At 36.3% G+C, this 14,158-nt stretch overlaps 1 protein-coding gene across 1 annotated transcript in view; it reads right to left on the reverse strand.

The window, feature by feature from the left end:
• LOC126235696 (hepatocyte growth factor-regulated tyrosine kinase substrate) overlaps positions 1-10,000 on the reverse strand; it is a 125,502-nt gene extending 115,502 nt beyond the window's left edge. The window contains exons 1-2 of the mRNA XM_049944447.1: positions 9,821-10,000; positions 9,632-9,716 (exon numbers count right to left, since the gene is read on the reverse strand). Coding sequence (XP_049800404.1) covers positions 9,632-9,716; positions 9,821-9,857 — 122 coding nt within the window. The 5' untranslated portion in view covers positions 9,858-10,000. The remainder of the gene's footprint in view (positions 1-9,631; positions 9,717-9,820) is intronic.
• Positions 10,001-14,158: the final 4,158 nt, after the last annotated feature.

The following is a 14,158-nucleotide window of genomic DNA, read 5'->3' on the forward strand; positions in this document are numbered from 1 at the left end:
TTTCACAGGAGTAATTTGTTTGGACCATTCTTCTTTTTTTCTGCTGACGGAATTCTTCGATTTCCTCTTTGGACAAAAGAATGAGGGCTGTGGATGTGTAAGATTTCACGACTCTCGTAAAATCCTCAGCATTCTGAATCACAGCTGTATTTAGTCTGGAAAGATTATGTTTTGTAGCACGGTGCTTCAGCAGGCCTCCTACATCACACAAGGCCCCATCCTGCAACCAGTAGCACTGTATACTCAGTCAGTTGGCACAAGCGACTTACTCAATTCAAACAGCTGGTAATTAATTTTAAAGTAAGACGGAGCACATCAGAAATAATGATGATCTTCTCTGCCCCTGTTTGTAGTTGAAGAACTTTGCCATTGCTAGCAAAGCAATTGCTGAGTCATGTCCTGAGTTATCACTTATAACTGCAATACTTGGGGCATTGTTTTCAAAACATGTCACTCCTGTAAAAATTGAAACCTGATCATTACTCCAATGATACCCTTCTAATTCTTGTGGGAGAGTTACAGACCAGTTCCCAGCAAAATCACAGTGAAGCACTAAACATAGTTCCTTAGCCTGGCACACCCTTTCACTTCTGCAAAGTTGTGTTGTTGCAATTTCTTCATATGCTGGTGTGTTACTCCTTTCACTAACCATTTATAAAGTTAGTCAATGAAACTGTCAAAGGTAACAGTTTTCTTAATTAGTTCATTTTCCTCGCATGTCGCATATCTAATTTCTGCAGAGTTATGTGATTCGCCTTCCAGGCCAAGTGTTTGTAAAGATAGTCCTCCCTTTCCAGGGCAGTCACCACATTCTTGAAACAAACAAACCTCTCGCTTTAAGTCACAGACTACCAATGACTTCACACGCCCAACCAAGGTGTTGTACGTCATTTGCTCCAGTAAGTTCCTCAAAGTTACCACACAAAGTTCAAAATTCGTGCAGTACACACACAGACAGACATCTCTATGTGGGTTTTGAATTACCCAATTATTTGATCTTCCAATGTGTGAAGTTGTATAGTTGCTCTTAAAAATTGCAAAGTTTATTTAATGCTGAGAGTCATGTGCCTCTTCACTTTCACAAACTTTTGACCTTCAACTGTTAGTGTCTTTTTTGTTCACACTATGATGAGAACAGTACCATTTATCTTCCAGATAAAATGACTGTGATATTTGAACTTTAGCTGCTTCTACCGAATGACCATAATACGGATCTGGTCTTCCGAAGACTCCTTTCACAAACCTCATATTTCTTAATCAAAATATCCACGGGTATGCTGCCGGTCTATAGTGTCCAACGGGCACAATATTTCGGTGATCATACATGTCCCCATCATCAGGTGAACTGACGGACTGAGCTCCTGTGAACGTGCCGGCACGGAGATCCGTACGCTATGGCTGCTCAGAGGGAACTGGGTTCGGTCGCGAAGGCGGCCGATTTAAATACCCTCCGCCCGCGGCGCGCTCCCTCCACCGTCCGCGCCCCACGCCACGGTCGCGCGGTGGAACAGATTGCGACGGCGTCTGAGATGACGTCGGTGTGATGGCTCTGTCCGCCGTGGTCGTCACAACTATATGTTTGCTCGATTTACTCTTGATTAAACCGATCGCTGGTTCCCAAGCCTTGCTAAGATTATAGCCACAGTCACGGTTTATGAGGTCGTCATTGGTGCGAATTTCGATGGCCTCTCTAACAACACTGTCCCAGTATCTCGACGTGCCGGCACGTTCACAGGAGCTCAGTCCGTCAGTTCACCTGATGATGGCGACATGTATGATCGCCGAAATATTGTGTCCGTTGGACACTATAGACCGGCAGCATACCCATGGATATTTTGATTATCAAATACGCTGGGAGAAACTCAAGAATCACCTCATATTTCTTGATTTGTCTTCCATGTACTTTGATACTGATGGAATGTGGTTCAAAATTGTTTTCTTTGAAAATGTCTCTGGAATAATAGTCAAAATTTGCACCTTTTCACTGTAGGATGCACAATATTCGACAGCTGAATTGATATCTGTGAAAAATTCCTGGGAAGAGGTGTAACCGTGCTATGGTTCATTTCCTTCTTAAGATGAAATTTCTACTTTGGAGAGCGTGGTCAGTTTTGCTGTAGTGTATTCATCCATAGCTTTAGTAATTTCTCTGCACTTTCTTGATGCATTGAGCTTATGACTCTACTTCACTGACCATGGTTTCTTAACAGGACTAACACCTACCTCTGTAGTTGACTGATTCAGTGTATTTAATTCTTCCTCTATTGATCTACATCATCTGCACCATGGGAGGCTTCACCTTGTTCAGATACTATCATTGTTGTTATACTGTCAAAACATTTAGAACACAAAAAGTTGTCACTGGAAACCTCTTCACTTTGAAACAGAGTATTCAAATGAGAATGCTTATTCCCAACTTGAACAAAGTCTGTTTTTTTGTTTGTCTTGTATAGTCCTATCACTCTTTTATGGATATACAAAAAGTCAGCACACTTCACTCTCCCGAGGTCCCAGTTAGAAGACATTTCAAACTGTCCTTTTCACAAAACACACTGCAACTGTGTCAGCTGGCAAATTCCTCATGAAAACACAGAACTCACTGTATGGTCTCAGATTTCTAAGGAACCTCTTCAGTAAACAAATTAGCACTGGACAACTACAATACAGAAAACCTGCAATGAACAACCACGACAAAGAAACTGACAAGACACTATAACAAAGTGTAAGAAATATCTGCAACAATGAAAATGAAAAGAAATAATTGCAACAAACAAAGCGATAAGAAATAACTGCAAGAAAGATAATAGAAATAAACACTGTAACAAAGAAATTAGTAAGAAACAACTTCAGTGAAGACATATTATTACCCTTGAAAGTTAAAAAAAAAAAAAATGATTTTTTTAAAATAAAACTTGTCCAAATTAAAAATGGTACAGAGAATATAGTACTACATGGTGCTAACCAACAGGAAAAAATCTAACTTTTCTGGATTGGTATCTTTGAAAAATCCTGTAAATTATTTAAAAATAAAAATAAAATAAAAAGAACTTTGACAGATATGTCCAAATGGAAGACACCATTGTAATCGTAAAGCAATTATCTTTCTTTTTTTTTTTTTAAAAAAAAAAAGAATCTAACAAAATGTCTATAACTGTTACAGAGATACACTATTTTAAAATTTTTTTCAAAATTTGCATCTTCAAAATGATGTTTGCAGTGTCATCTTTGGAGTCCCATACCTCGGGGCAGGAACTTGTTTTCGGGGCAGGAACTTGTTTTGAAGGGGGGGGGGGGGGGGGGAATTTTAATATATGCTAAATTCAATAACATCCAAGACTATGTCTACTTCAATAAACTGCCAATAACCACTAAAAAGTTGGTTTCAGATAAGGCACAGTTTAAACAGAGTTTGAAAGACTTTTTGATAGGCAACTGCTGCTACTCTATAGGTGAATTTCTTAACAGGAACTGTTAGACCAGCTTAAGAAAACATGCCTGTTAGATTTCAGTTTTGAAATCACTTGGTCACAATAGCCAAGATTAGGTATTTAGAGTGTGATAAATTTCTTAAAGTGCATAACTATGTTTCATTCTGACACTGTATTAATTCTGTAAATATTAGCAGTTCCAGTTTGCTATAATGTGTTCACCTATTTTGTCAATCTGCCGACAAATGACTGCCAGGCTAGTGAGTATTCTATTCAAATGATTTATGTTTTCTATGATTACTTTCCGACTTGTTCCACATCCATGAAAATCATCTCATTTTAGGGTCTATGGAACAAAAACTGAATCTAATTTAATCTAATCTGTAATCATCATAATAAAAAAGCAAATGTCTGTCTCAGTGTGTGGTGTATGTTTTCATTATTCATTACTTATATGAACAATTGTATATTTTTCTGCATATTTTAAATTACATCAGTAATTCCATAGATGAAACAGCAAGCTATAGCCTACACTACCAACAACAATGTTAACAGGGAAAAAATTTCAACACATCTTATTAAAATTATGCACAGAAGCAATCAACAAACCAATACTAAACTGACTGGAAGAGCAGTATTGCCATAACAATTGGAAATAAAAATGGGAGAGTCTGTTCACACATTGACGCAACAAAGGGACAAAAACTGGAGGTTGGAAATTAATTTGAAAGTGCTGTGAACAACAAAAGTCCAAAATCAGAACACATTTTTCATCTGTTGTGGTTCACATTCTAAAGTCCATCCATGTGACCTCAAACTCCACGAAATGTCTGAATTATGAGGATCAGTTGATGTCAAATCATGCAGTAAATTTTCAAGTCCAAAATATTAAATTATGGTGGGTGAATTGAGTTTAGCTTAGCTTTTTGCTTGTTAAGTGAAACATTTTCACAACAAATCACCTTGATGTGGAATGTGTCAGTATATTTACAAATAAGATACATTTTCTCTAAGATAGCATGGCTACATGCTGGATTTTTTTGTATTAATCTTAGTTAACAACAAAATTTAACAACTGTGACATAACCACAAACATACTATCTACTTGGAAATCCATTTATACAGTAGTGGTTTTCGAGAAGCAGTTATTTCAGTTTTACAACTTTCATTACCATATTATCTACCAATGTGTCTTAATTCACAGGGGAGTTGGTAACATATTCCTTAAGCTGCATACTTTGCTCCTTTCTGCACACTATCAAGGTTAAATCATAGTTGAAGATATTTAAATACCATATGTTATATTTCTGCATACTATTATTTCCAAATAATGTCTTTCTTCACAACAATCCACGTAATAGAAAAACGTATTATGAAGCTGCTGTTGGTATGCCTACTTTTTTTTAAACAGTTGCCTACATGAAGTTCAATGATGGGCACCAGATGTCCCAACAGCATTTTTCTCTACAATAAATATTTTCTCTCTCTCTCTCTCTCTCTCTCTCTCTCTCTCTCTCTCTGTGTGTGTGTGTGTGTGTGTGTGTAATTGGCCCATTTACTATCAATTTCAGTGTTTGTATTTTTGTTATTTATTTACTTGCCCATTATCACAGAAATCCACTCTTTGCACACTCTCGGTATTTGTGTTCTATTTTTATATTTAGGTAATAACAAGGTCATTAATGGGGGGACAATCTTCTTTTATTCACATTCAACTGAATAATAACAAAGGATTTTTATGTATCTTGTGAAGTTAATAGCCCTGTCTGAACAGTTTGGCGAACACTGCAGAAAACGGTAGTTTCACCAGATCAATCCTAGATTTATGGTGGATAATAATTTGGTAGCAGTAGTCTTTAATCCTCCTTCAGCAGCTGTAGTTATATACACTGAAATCAACAGCAACCAGTTGCATAAGAGAAATTTTATATCCTTAACCGATTTCAGGCACTTAGTCTCCTCCTTCAGAAGGTTATACTCATTATCTGCGAGAGTCAACAATAAGATGCAGTCAGCATGTTGATGTGGTTCATACTGCCTCTACAAAAATGGTGTAAAAAAAAGTCAAACAAGTGCCGACATCATGCCAATGATACTGTAGTTGCAAACAATGAGATTAAACGCGAATTTTGAACAGAATGTTGATGTGAAAGTACAGTACACGACCCGCGAAAAATGAAGTAGCCCACGCCTATACATAAATATATTACGTTAAACATTCAGTGAGGAGCGGGTGAAGGTTTACAGATTTCGTACACTAATAAAAACAGATCGCTTGGGATGCAGCGGCATTAAATAGAAACATAAAAATCTTGGTCCGATTGATTAGCACACGAGTTTTAGAAAAGAAGAAGATATCCACAGTCAGCACTAAGTCACCAACAACATCCTATGCAAATATCTCGTCAAGTGCCACAAATCAGTCAGCCCACGACATCCAAGTGGAAACAACAAAAAATGTGCAGCCACACTCCAAATCAGTATCACTGGAAACTGTGCCAAGATCTTCAACACGAAAACGCAGACCTCCAGCCCACAGCCAGGATTTTTTATGGGCAAGAACACCAGTAGCTCCCTGATAGCAGCAAACCAAAGGAAAACAGGTGCAGAGCAAAATTTTCATGAACCAAAGCTACAAGAAAACCCGGTGAGTGGTGTCAAAAATCATTCCATTGGAAAACAGTCACTATTATCCTTTAAAATATTACACCATAATGTGCAGTCAATGTTTAATAAGTTACTAGAAATAGATCTCTTCCTAAAAACAAAGCCACACTTAGATGTTCTCTGTATTACTGAACACTGGTTAACAGAAGACAAAATTAAAAAAACCCCACTTGGCGAATTTACTCTAGCTGGTTATTCTTGTCGGAACAAAAGTAAGGGAGGTGGTACAGCAATCTATGTCAAAAAATATTTAAGATACAAAAGCCTCACAAAGTACAATAATATGCAAATAGAAACAGACTTTGAATTCTCCTTAATTATCTTAACAGACTCTAACCTATTGATACTGAATGTATATAGAGCCCCTGATGGGAACATCCAAACCTTCAAACACTCCCTCGAAGCACTACTCACAAAAATTTACTCACTAAACAAAAATCTATTAATAAGTGGAGACTTTAATATTGACTTCCTCACACCTGGAAAAAACAAAGACGAATTGTTGAATATTACAAATTCATTCAACCTATCCCAAACTGTAAACACACCAACCAGGATCACAAAAAATTCAAAAACAGCTCTAGATCAGATTTTCATAAACACAGACAAACTGCACCACTCAATCGAAGTCATCAGCACAGGTTACAGTGACCATGAAGCCCAAATACTAACAGCGAATTTAAATTACATAGGACAATATCCCACAATAACTAAAATGCAAAGGCAATTTAATGACGATAATATAAGGCTTTTTAACTATCTGTTAAGGGCTGAAAACTGGGCAGAGGTCTATAAAGAAAATGATGTAAACTACGTATTTAATTCCTTCCATGAAACATTTCTCCACCACTTCAATACTGCATTTCCACTTAAATCCAGGAAAATTAGAAACAAACACACAAACTCATGGGTAACAAAAGGGATAAGGATTTCCAGCCAAAAAAAGCGTGACTTAAAAAATCACATGAAACACCATGACGTCGATGATCAGTTTAGGTCATATTGTAAGACCTATTTTGCAATCTATAGGAAAGTTATCCAACAAGCAAAAAAATTATACAATGATAAATTTATAAAGGAATCTAACAATAAAATGAAAGGCTTGTGGACAGTTGTAAAAAATGAAACAAACAGTTAGCAGCATGTCATAAACAAAACATTAAAACTAAACCTAAATGATGAAGTCACATCAGATCCCCAAAAAATAGTAAATGGTTTTAATGACTATTTTAGCAAGATAGCAGAAAACCTGATAAAGAACAACTGCCACAGACCAAATGCTCAACACCAAACACTAATAGAAACCGCACCGGTACAGGCATCAATGTTTCTTCACAAAGTCTCCAATCCTGAAGTACTTACAGTTATAAAAGGACTAAAGAATAAGTACTCCAGTGGTAGTGACAATATTCCTGATATAATTGTAAATAAATGTGGAGAATCCATTGTAGAACCCCTAACCCACATAATAAATGCATCCTTTACAAATGGAGTTTTCCCTGACCTACTAAAGACTTCTAAAATTACCCCACTTCACAAAAAGGGCTCTAAAAATGATGTAGCCAATTACCGGCCCATAGCACAGCTCAGCTCATTCTCAAAAATATTTGAAAAATTATTTTACACCAGATTGGAAGACTTTACTAATAAACTATCCTTATTGACAAAACACCAGCATGGTTTTAGAAAGCAAAAGACAACCACCACAGCTATTTATGAGTATCTCAACGAAACCTTAAAAGCACTGGATAATAAGGAAATCACTACTGGTATCTTTTTAGATTTATCCAAAGCGTTTGATGTAATTGACCATACCATACTCCTTAAGAAGTTAGCAAATAAAGGTATAAGAGGAATTGCAAACAAATGGTTAGAATCTTACCTGTCAAACAGATTTCAAAAAGTTGAAATTAATTTTGAAAAAAAGAATACAACCACCCATCAATCTACTATCCACTCCTCTGACACAATGCCTATTAGATATGGTGTGCCACAAGGCTCAATCCTAGGACCCATACTGTTTCTGCTATACATTGATGATATAAGCACAAAGCTTGTTACAGGACATACCACACTATTTGCCGATGACACAAGTATTCTAATAACGGGTACTGATAAAGAGGACCACAACCAAAAAATTAAACCGCTTATGTCGTCACTCAGCAAATGGTTCAACGAGAACAAACTGATTATAAACATACAGAAAACAACCTACATCAACTTCAGACTCTCATCCCAAAAACCAGAAATGCCTGATGTGATTCTAAATAACCAAGAGCTTATGTGTGTGGACTCCGTCAAGTTTCTTGGCATATGGCTTGCAGAAAATCTTAAGTGGGAGACACACACAAATTATATCTCAAAAAAGCTCTCAACTGTGTGTTACATTTTAAGGGTACTCAAAAAATCAGTCACAAAATCTGTTCTCATACATGTATATTATGCTTACTTCCATTCTACATTACAGTATGGAATCATATTTTGGGGGAACTCACCTGGAGGTAGATATATTTTCAAAATGCAAAAAATGGCAATACGCATAATATGTAATCTAAGACATAATGAATCATACAGACAACATTTCAAAACAAATGGCATTATGACACTGCCCTCTGCTTACATTTATAATATCGTCTCATTTGTCAAGTCATACCTGTTAAACAATGACTGCACACTAAAATTCAATGGAGATATTCATAACTATGCAACAAGGCAGCAATCTGACCTACATATGATTCAGTCCAGAACTACCTGCTACCAAAAAAGTGTTTTAAATGTTGGGATAAAAATGTATAATAATTTACCCAATGAAATCAAAGCAACAAAGAACCCAAGAGCCTTCACACATAAGTTAAAAAAATATCTCTTGGACCATTGCTTTTATGCAGTTGATCATTTTTTTGAAAGGGGTTAAAAATGTAAAAAATATGATAAATGTGCATGTCTATGAAATACACTGGACTACTTTATTATTACATTTGTATTGGCTGTTTGTATTTTACCATACAACATTTGCACTTACTGTTTTGTTAAAGATAGCTAACTTCCTCATTGCAAAATGATGTAAAATCAATTTATTAAATATTACCTGGAAATATGTTCCCTTGACCTATCCAATATCGTATGTAAAATCTTACATCTCTTTGATTGGTATTAACTGTTTTGTTGAAGATAGATAATTTCCTTGCTACAAAATAATGTAAACATCAATTTGTAAAAATTACTGTAAATAGCTCTCTTGACCTATCCAATATCATATGTACAGCTGTACAATACTATGATTGCCTGGATCAATAAAAATACAATACAATACAATACAGTTTATTACAAGGTAACAAACTACACTCTATCAAATTGATATTCAGAAATTTCTCTTTATTTAACCCCTATGGGAGAAAATACTTACCAACATGTTTCATTGTTCACTTAAACAGCACAAACTGGGCTGATCCAAATATCCTGTTTCGGAAGAGGATAGAAAGAAATATCCTGTTTCGGAAGAGGATAGAAAGAACACTGTGTTAAATGATACTTACTGAACATCTCCTTGTCTGATTTGGTCACATATTTGAAGTATTGTAGGCCAGTCCGGTTCCAATCTCAAATTGCTTGTCGCCTTATCTAGGAAATAAATGACAGGTAATCCAATTAAAGCGATTTCCGAACAAAACTTCTGTGTTATATTACACGTCACCTTAGTGAAAGAAATCGTTTGTAAACCGTACCAAGTAACTTATCAAAACCCGACGAAGAGCGAAACATCTTCTCAACAATTGTGAAGCAGGCAATCAACTGCCTATTAGATGATTAGTTGTCACAAAACCAGACGCGTAAACCATTAGTCACAAAACAGCTGACAATGACGCACGTTATTCAACGATAACTGTATTACCTTTCCTCAGTCTGCTTGCGGTTTTTTAGTCTGTTACCACTACACCAACGTTGAATAATTTACATGTTACCATTCGCGAGACTTTATTGTTATGAGAATACGCGAAAGTCGTTGAGTTCATTAATTAGTATTCATTTGTGGTATTTACTCGTAAAACATTTATTAGAAATTTATTTATCAGTAAAAAGTATAGTCACTCCGCAAAAGCCACAGTGTAAACTGTAAATCCACTTCGCGCATGCTCTGCGGCTACTGACATCCCAACGAAACAGTTAACAAAAGGAAAAACCAAACTTAAAACGAGAGAGATTGAAAGGTGTATTATATTGTTGTGTAAATATTTCTGTTTTCAGAAGAAAACTTTTAAAATTTATAGGTTCGCATGCCTTTCATATTGGTTTTTAATTCCTGATCAATCATTTTACATTTAATTACAGTACGAAAAAAGCCATGTACGTAGTTTGCGTATGTGAGTACGGCATTCTGTAGGAAGTAGAACTGCGCTATGCTACAAAGCGTATTAACGTGACTGAAGCTATGCTCGTAGCTATTAGCAAAGGAGAGGTGATTTGTGGCACCCAGTATTAGTACTTTTTTGGTCAAGCGAGAGGATAAGATCCCGTTGATAAGAGAGAAAAAGAAAGAAAGATTTGTAAAGATAAAACCCACGATTTCCCAAGCAAGGAAAGATTAACTTCTAATGCCACATTATTATAGTGGACAAGAAATGCATTCGAAATTTTCAGAAAAAGCTACACAGTATCAGTACATATATGTGCTACAAAGTTACGGTAGAAATATTTAATTCCGCAACTCCCTGTGCACCATGTAAGAGTGCAGATCATAGATTTTGTATTCTGAATGTCTGCAGTCCTTAATTGTGAAATTTAGGCACACTCCACGGTTTAAGGTAGTTACTAATGTTTACATACATTAGCAATTTATTTATTCTTCCGTAGATAATTTATTACAGCAGTATCGGACATGAGAGAAACATTACAAAAATAATATATACGTTTAACACATTAACAAAATAGGGGAGGATGGGGCAAGAAATCGGCCATGCCCTGATCAAAGGAACCATCCCAGCATTCACCCAAGCGACAAGTAAAAAACATGGAAAACTCAACCCAGGATGGCCAGACGTGGATTAAACCCCAGTCCTAGCGAATTCGTGTACAGGACATTAAGACTGTGGAACGCATGAAGTTCTTCTTATCTGGCAAACTGAGAAATCTAGTTGGTAAAACAAATACTTTTATAAAAGATTTGAAACATTTTTTAGAAATTATATGCACACTGAGGATATCTGCAGGTGACATTCTTGTTAGCTTTGATGTGACATCGTTATTTACTAACGTCCCAGTATCAGATACAACGGAGATCATAAGAGAAAATGTTGATCCAGATGTTTGTGACTTAATTGAGTTACGTCTTCATTCAAGCTATTTTAAATACAATGGTGAATTCTATGAACAGGCAGATGGCCTTGATATGGGCTCACCCATTTCGCCACTTGCAGCTGACATTTTTATGGAACATTTTGAGCAACAAGCGTTAAGTAGTGCTCCTTTGAAGCCTTCTTGCTGGCTCCGCTATGTGGACGATACATTTGTTATATGGCCACACGGTGAAGAAGAACTTCATGCGTTCCACAATTTCTTAAATGGAATTCACCCCAAAATCAAATTCACTTTGGAGGTTGAGAGTGAGGTCGGTCTCCCATTCGTAGATGAGTTGGTATACAGAAGATCTGATAACACTCTAGGTCACAGAGTGTACAGAAAGCTGACTAACACAAACAGGTATTTAGATGCCATTCTTAAGAATGCAATTGGACAGAAACCTATCATGGTCCTCAGACATAGATTATCTAAAAAATAGACTAAACAGCCTGGTGTTTGCTATGACAATCTTAGCCAACGTAACTAGTATAGACACAAAAAAAGGAGTATACCATACTTACACTGAGTCAGTAGTGAGATACAGTATTGTCTTCCGAGGGAATGCTAGCAACATGACAAAAATATTAACTTTGCAGAAAAAAAATTATCAGAAACATATGCAGTGCAAAGCCAAGAGAATCTTGTCTGCCATTATTAAGAGATCTTAAGGTACTAAGCGTTCCCTCATTGTATCTGTATGAAATAATTCTTTTCACAAGTAATAACCCTAAACTCTTTTTGTCAAATAATTTCCAGCATAGATGCGAAACTAGAAACAAAGAAAGCTTCATGCTGCCTACACACAGGCTTAATCTTTCTGCACAGACTCCACATTATATGGGAATGAAAGTTTACAATAAACTGAAAGACACAAATTTTAGAAAGATCCAAACTGAGGCAGTAAAAAGAGAATTGTGTAGCACGCTGGTGCAGAAATGTTACTACTCTGCTGATGAATTTTTTAATGATCTGACCACCTGAGCAGGATAAAAACAATAATAATTAATAATACTCAGATTTTATTGTGATTATATAAAAATATAGTATTCCATGTATAATTTATCATAGTTTATTATAGTTATAAGCTGACGAGTCTCCTGTACATAAAATCAATGATTTAACTTGTACATTATGAGACAATAAAATTCTGATTCCGACTCTGTCAGGAAGTCTTTTCTGAAAGTAATTTGTATGGAGTAGCCATGTATGGAAGTGAAACATGGACAACAAATAATTTAGGCAAGAAGAGAATAGAAGCTTTTGAAATGTGGTGCTACAGAAAAATGATGAAGATTAGATGGGTAGATCATGTAGCTAATGAGGAGGCACTGAATAGAATTGAAGAGAAGATAAATTTGTGGCAAAACTTGACTAGAAGAAGGGATTGGTTGGTAGGACACATTTTGAGGCATCAAGGGATCACCAATGTAGTATTGGAGGGAAGCATGGAGGGTAAAAATCATAGAAAGAGACCAAGAGATGAATACGCTAAGCAGATTCAGAAAGATGTAGATTGCAGGTGTTACTCGGAGATGTAGAGGCTTGCACAGAATTGAGTAGCATGGAGAGCTGCATCAAACCAGTCTCTAGTCTGAAGACAACAACAAAAACAACTTGATGCTTGAGTGTCTGTTACACATGTTGCTGTTCCTATTGTAGGTTTCTAGACTCAAGGACAACAGGTAATGTAATTTTTGCAAGCATTTCTGTGCAGATAAAACAGTGATCTCAGTAGAATATTTTAAAATTAAGATTAAAACAGTCTTGATCACAATACAATATTGATTAAAATGGCAACTGGTTTCAGTCAAACAGCAGATGTGAAGAACTTGGAAGTGTGTGCATTTGACAATTGTATGAAGACAATCAGTTTTTGCCAGTTTGAACTTCCGTGCGGTATGGAAGACTTTAAACCCTGTGAGATGCTGATGAAAGTAAACTCCACTGAAGATGCTTGTGAAGACGTGATTGACAGTAAACCATGCTGAGAATTAGTAAGTGGTTTGATATATTTAATGACAGATACAAGACCAGACATCAGTGCATCAGTTAACTATCTTAGTAGACATCAAAACAAACCAAGAGTACTATGCTGGAAAGGTTTGAAACAAATTCTTTGATATGTTAAAAGAACACTTGATATTGGTTTGTGTCACAGAAAAAAAAAAATACAAGGAAGCAGACATGTTTCACTGTTTTCAACAGAAGCAGAATATATTGCTTTGGCAGTAGCTACAACAGAAACACTTTGTCGATGAAGGCTCTTCTTGAAGGATTTAAGATATTTGTGAAAACTTTATCAGAAATATTGGATGATTTATTCAGGAGAAGGAGCTTCACAAATTGAGCAAATGAATAACTGGTTGGTCCACATATGTCCTTTATGCAAGCAGTTTTTCAGCTTGACACTGATAGAGTTGCCGGATATTCTCCTGAGGGATATCACACAAAATTTTGTCCAATTTGTGCATTAGTTCATCAAAATACCGAGCTGGTAGGACTGCCCTGCCCATAAGGCTCCAAAAATTCTCAATTGAAGAGAGATCCAGTGACCTAGCTAGCCAAGGTAGGATGACAAGCAGTAGAAACTCTTGTACATCACTGTCCGGGAGGTCTCCAGACATGTCTTTGGCTCGGAACCTCATTGACCAGGGTAGAATTGTCTTCAGTGATGAGTCCCAATTCAACATGAGATGTGATGACCACCGAAGATATTTGTGGATATG

Source organism: Schistocerca nitens, chromosome 2 (genome assembly GCF_023898315.1).
Source record: "Schistocerca nitens isolate TAMUIC-IGC-003100 chromosome 2, iqSchNite1.1, whole genome shotgun sequence".
Taxonomy (NCBI): domain Eukaryota; kingdom Metazoa; phylum Arthropoda; class Insecta; order Orthoptera; family Acrididae; genus Schistocerca; species Schistocerca nitens.